This window comes from Trachurus trachurus, assembly GCF_905171665.1.
Source record: "Trachurus trachurus genome assembly, chromosome: 12".
Lineage (NCBI taxonomy): Eukaryota > Metazoa > Chordata > Actinopteri > Carangiformes > Carangidae > Trachurus > Trachurus trachurus.
This window is the reverse complement of record NC_139908.1, coordinates 25,287,746-25,293,745: the sequence shown is the minus strand read 5'-3', so window position 1 is coordinate 25,293,745 and position 6,000 is coordinate 25,287,746. Positions and strand designations below refer to the sequence as shown.

Below are 6,000 nucleotides of genomic sequence, written 5' to 3'. Positions count from 1 at the left end.
CAACGAAGGAGCGGTGAGGAGGAAGAAGAAAGGGAAGTAGCTAGCAGGCTAACTGTTTCACAGATCCACCGATTCTAGCGCTTCGATAATGGCGCCTTTAGACCTTGATAAGTACGTTGAAATAGCGAGACACTGCAAATACCTCCCGGAAAATGATCTAAAGGTGAGTTCATGTCGCTAAATTCACCGTAGCACTGTAACATAACAATATCAGTTGGACCCAACGGCGTGACTGTACGAAGTTTGTTCTCGGAGCGTGGCTAGTAACTTATCTACTGGTTATTACTCGAAGGTAGCAAACGATTACTGTGATTTTAAACACATATAGGCAAGCGGCATCGACTATAGAGAGCGGCTGCTGTCAAACGCGGTTGAAAATGTCAGAGTGGACAGGGAAGTCGGGGAGGAAGCTGTTGGTGCTTAGCCTAATGCTAACAAGCTAACAGTTACAGGTTTGTAATGGTGGGAACCACAGCGGAGCAGCCGCAGCTCTGTCATCATCAGCAGTCTGCATCAGGAGCTCACTGCTACACTTACTGCATTAATACCTTCTGTGATCATGCACCGGTGCTCTCTGCTGAAGCCAGACTCCATTACTAAAAGCTGCATTGCTTCATTTGTAATTCACCCCCGTCTCCAACTAGATCATGTCGGCTAACATCTCCTCTAATAGTCAGCAATAATATATTGATTTTCTGCATTTTTATTACTGCGCAGTGCAGAAGCAATAGCAAAGCTCAGATTGAAGCTTAATGTTACACTAATGGTCTTTGTAAGCATATAAATAGGTAACTTAACCCTTTCTTAAAGGTTTAAATGTATGTATGTACAAAAAGGCATTGGAAATATTAAGTCACTACAGCATTTTAACTGGGGTGATCTCATGTTACCCAACTGAAGGACAAGTTGTTTTTAATATAAGTAAAATAAATCTGATTTTCATCTGAAACTCCAGTGTTAAATAGTTTTTCTCTTCTCTGGTGCAGCATTATAGGTGTCTGACTGGTGCTAACCATTGTCCTACTTTACTTTTTCAGAGATTATGTGATTATGTTTGTGATTTGCTGCTGGAAGAATCAAATGTTCAGCCGGTCTCAACTCCAGTTACTGTTTGTGGAGATATTCATGGTCAGGTAGGCCAAACCTTTTTTCTTCAAACTGCCTTAGAGAATGATGAATGTTATTTTAATGTTATCCTTATCTTAGATCCATCTTGGAGATTTTATTTGGTTAATTGCATGCATGTAGCGGACAGAGATTAGCTACTGCATAACAGTGAATTATTTATGTATACATACTTCACTCCTGCATGTAGCATTTAGCCTGAGCAAACCTGTTTTAAACTTCACTTAGTCATTTGTTATGCCATAAAATAATTCTCCAAATGGATAACAGTCCATGTGAAATGCAAAATGACTTGCAAACGACTGCTAATACTGTGACCCTTAAGAACAACCACAGGAGTAACTGACTCTTCTCAAATGTTTCTGTCTAGTTTTATGATCTATGCGAGCTCTTCAGAACCGGAGGACAAGTCCCAGACACAAATTACATTTTCATGGTGAGTGAATTAGTTTTTCTTTCATACAGACTGAGCAAACGGCAATAAAATTAAATATGCACAAAAATGTCCTACCTTCCAAAAAATGCCACTTTAGGGATACCTGTGTTGTGTTTTTATGGTGTACGTCTGTTCAGCTACTACACTGTAATGGTATGGTTCAACCAAGTATCAGATGTTATTTTCTTCTCCGATCCCTGGTTTACCTGCTTTTGCTTTTTTTTTTTTTTTTACACCCATGTGTTGAATATCTATAATATTTTTATGTAATCTTTTATTATGATATCAGATGCACACAATGCTTGTCATTATCATTTGACTTGTCATTGCTTTAGCACAGAGACTAACCTAACTAGTTAGCTCAGAGAGTGTGATGGGTCATTGTTTGAACAATTAATTTAAAATGCACTGCAAATATATTCATAGTGTGCAAAGAGACCCTAAACCCTAAAAACATAGTATTTGTATATAGTGCTGAGCGTCTCTCTTATTCACTGGCATCTCAAAGCTGCCACTGGGCCAATTTGCCAAAATGTTGAACTATCCCTTTAGTCCCACATTCTACACATCTGGCTCATCACATGGGACTACGAGACATAGATAGAGAACATATACACAAATATACAGGTGCATTCTCAATAAATTAGAATATCATGGAAACGTCAATTTCCAGTAGTTCAAGTCATTGAGTGCATATAGATGGACATTTTCAGAAGGCCAACATTTCCATATTAAAAATACCTTTTTTTGAGATACTGAATTTTAGGTCTTCATTAAATGTAAGCCACAATCATTACAGTTAAAAGAAATTAAATAAATAAAGACGTGAAATGTTTCATTCTGTGTGTAATGGATCTATAATGTATTAGTTTCATTTTTTGAATTGAATTACTGACATAAATAACTTTTCTGTGATATTCTAATTTATTGAGATGCACCTGTATACACCCAAAAGAAGATGACAGAATTTTCTCCTCACTTTTGCAAACTCATGAATACACAATCACACAGTTGTCCATGGATTCACAGATTTCTGAAGATATCTAATGCCGCCAAGCACAGGACACACACGCGCCCTTGATATTAAATGTTCTTCGGTGACTGACAGCTGAAAGATACTGCAGATACTGTTGATGTGAGAGGATGCTGTGTCAGAGTTGCAGCGGGCTCTGTGATGTTGTGTGTTGGCTGCTCTGATGTCTCCTCTCCTTCCTCCAGGGAGATTTTGTAGATAGAGGATATTATAGCCTGGAGACGTTTACACACCTGCTGGCTTTAAAAGCAAAGTGGCCGGATCGTATCACACTTCTACGTGGAAACCACGAGAGCAGACAAATAACCCAAGTGTACGGCTTTTATGGTGAGTGACATCTGATTCACTTCGCTGTTTGTGTGTTCACATGTTTTCTGTCCAAACTTGTCCAACCACGTCGTTGTATGTGTGTGTTCTGCCCATTTTTAGATGAGTGCCAAACTAAATATGGAAATGCAAATGCCTGGAGGTATTGCACAAAGGTGTTTGATATGCTGACTGTGGCAGCTGTAAGTTCATTTATGATTCTTTCACACTGGTCACATACACACCTGTACATCGATGTCTGTATCTTAATATATTTAATTTAACCTGAATCTTTGATTATTTGTTTGTAATAAGCAGTAGCAATAGCTGTGGATGTATCATCCAATGAAATGCTGTGTTCACATCTTAGATTACTGAAAACCATTTTATAAATCCTGCAGGCAGCGTCTTATTCTCTGAACCTGAATTTAATCACTTCACTGAGACCTGACTCAGCTGAGATAATTCATCCTAATGAAATGCGTTGATTTTATTAAACCTACTTAATATTAGAGCTTTAAACAGCTTTAAATGGAGAAGTGATCCGTACCTGGTGGTGCGTTCATGTGCTGAAGTAAATGTAAAGATTCTCTCTGCTTCCAAATACTTGTTTTCAGTTGAACAAGGAGTGTAAATAATTATTAGACAAGTATGTTGTAAACATTTAACCTGAACCTGTAATGTAATAAAGCCTTTCACCAATTTCAAAAGCATTAAAAGTAGGAGTTGTAAAAATAATTTATAAATGATAATTCAATCCATCAATAAATACTTCAGATTTAAAAACTGATTTGCAAAAACACCTTAAACCTCTCATTAAATAAACCATTTAAAGGTCCAGTGTGTAATAATTTGCTAGGTTTATTGGCAAAATCTGAATATACTACCCCTGAATATAATAGTATAAGTGTATAATCGCTATAAAATAAAATTTGTTGGGTTTTTCGTAGCCTTATAATTCTTCTTTTATATCTACATATAGCAAGTGTCGCCATCTTGCGCCGCCATTTTTGTATGGCAGCCCGAAGGGAAAATCCAGCCAGCCAGAGAGCACGATTCACGAGTTTCACATTCATAAAATAACCAACAACCCCTCCCGAGGGCTGATCGTGAGCGAGCGCTGCAAAATAGAATCTGAACGCCAGATATCACGGTTTTCCCCCCATTTTACACACTGGACCTTTAAAATACATCTGTAAAAGAATAATAGAAGTTGAAAAAAATACTTAAGAAGGTATTTGAAAAATGGAAATCTTAACCTGCATTCCCTTTTCAATGTGCATTTCTTTTTCATTAATCATTTAGCTTCTCCATTTAGCCTTTCTATGATGCTCTGGGCCCTCAGTGCTGTGAAAACTCTCTGGTCAGTTCTCCAACCAATCAGAGAGCTTGTTATTTGCCATGTTCAGTTTTGATTGTTCAGTCTGGTTTCAGCAGCTCTGAGAGTCACAAAAAGGTTCAAAGGAGAAGCTAAATGACTGAGCCTCTGAGTGGTGGGTAATTTGACCAGTTGTTATTTAGGGGGGGGAGTCTTTGCTACTGTCACTGATCTCTGTCAGTAATGTACAGTATGCAGTACACACAGCATACACACTAAACACCCGCGACATTTCACAACAGAGTTATTTTGTTTTTATCCCCCGATGTGGCTGAGGAGTTCACTAAAAGGCAGAACTGGTGACTTCAGGACAGATTTAAGGCTCTAGTTAATTTTAGCTTCAGTTTGGGCTTTGTTTATCTGAACCCACAGGCCGACAGTAGGGTGGGGTGGTGGGAAAGTGTCAGATTCACCGTGATATTCTCTGATTTTCTCAAATCATCTTTTCATCTCTGGTTGTCAGTTGATAGACGAGCAGGTGCTGTGCGTCCACGGTGGCCTTTCACCCGACATCAAGACTTTGGACCAGATCCGCACCATCGAACGCAACCAGGAGATTCCCCACAAGGGGGCCTTCTGCGATCTAGTGTGGTCGGACCCGGAGGACGTGGACACCTGGGCCATCAGTCCCCGAGGTGCCGGCTGGCTGTTCGGCTCCAAGGTCACCAATGAGGTAAAACATCTGAAACGACCTCATGGAAAGCAGCAAATCTAATTCTTTTTTTTTTTAGCCTCTACACATGAACGTTAATTCTCACTTCTTCCGATGTTTCAGTTTGTGCACATCAACAACCTGAAGCTCATCTGCCGCGCGCACCAGCTGGTCCACGAAGGCTACAAGTTCATGTTCGACGAGAAGCTGGTGACGGTGTGGTCGGCGCCAAACTACTGCTACCGCTGCGGGAACATCGCGTCCATCATGGTGTTTAAGGACGTGAACAGACGGGAACCCAAGCTGTTCCGCGCCGTTCCCGACTCGGAGCGCGTCATACCTCCCCGGACGACCACGCCCTACTTCCTCTAATGAGCCCCTTCAGTTCTGTCTCTCTCTGTCTCTCTCCTCTCCACCTGAGAGAGCTCAACTCTCAGACGTACTTATATGCAACAGATTTTGAGAAACATCCTGTTCAGGTGTCCGACATCAGGCTACAGTCTGTCCCACGCTCACTTTGTCCTGTCACAGAGGAAAAAACCCTCCGCTACCCCGACAAAAAATCTACTTTTACATTTCTTGATATTTTAGATTTACATGATATTTTAGATTTACATGATAAGCAAAATGTTTTGATGTTGTGTATCCCACTGAAGCAAATAAAACATTTAAACTAAGTGGTGCCAATAATACATGTTCAAATAAATATATTTCTTAAAATATGATTGTAGGAGTTTGATCTCATGCTTGTTTTCTCCTCTCAGTGTGATCAGTTCTTGAATCAGGACCTAGACTGTTGTTGGTGATTCCTCCTCAGACACATACTGTATCAACAGCCACTCAGCCCATCCAACAGCATCCTGCCTTAAATGCTGGTTTCATTTTTTTTTTAAATGTCATTTTCTTTTTAATTTATTGTTTTTAACGGATCCTGTCTTACTGAAGATGCTGTGTGATTTTTAAGGCAAACTTCCACAAGTGTCTGTCTGGACATTTTGTCATCACTGTGTCTGTAGTCTGATGAACTGTCAATGCAACAGTGGCTTTTATAAATACTATCATTTAAAAAA

The 6,000-nt window shown here is 39.7% G+C and overlaps 1 protein-coding gene across 1 annotated transcript; it reads left to right on the top strand.

Moving 5' to 3' along the window:
* Positions 1-5,655, top strand: ppp6c (protein phosphatase 6, catalytic subunit). The gene is made up of 7 exons (XM_083983138.1): positions 1-163; positions 1,038-1,133; positions 1,496-1,561; positions 2,780-2,921; positions 3,024-3,103; positions 4,742-4,951; positions 5,054-5,655. Exons 1-7 carry the CDS (start codon positions 89-91, stop codon positions 5,300-5,302), a joined length of 918 nt encoding a protein of 305 aa, XP_083839264.1. The 5' UTR covers positions 1-88; the 3' UTR covers positions 5,303-5,655.
* Positions 5,656-6,000: the final 345 nt, after the last annotated feature.

Bases quoted from the DNA above. Each gene is read 5' to 3' on its own strand.
- ppp6c (XM_083983138.1), top strand. From the start codon at position 89: ATGGCGCCTTTAGACCTTGATAAGTACGTTGAAATAGCGAGACACTGC. The intron at 1,562-2,779 runs GTGAGTGAATTA...TCCTTCCTCCAG, and splicing joins ACACAAATTACATTTTCATG to GGAGATTTTGTAGATAGAGG. The intron at 2,922-3,023 runs GTGAGTGACATC...GCCCATTTTTAG, and splicing joins CCAAGTGTACGGCTTTTATG to ATGAGTGCCAAACTAAATAT.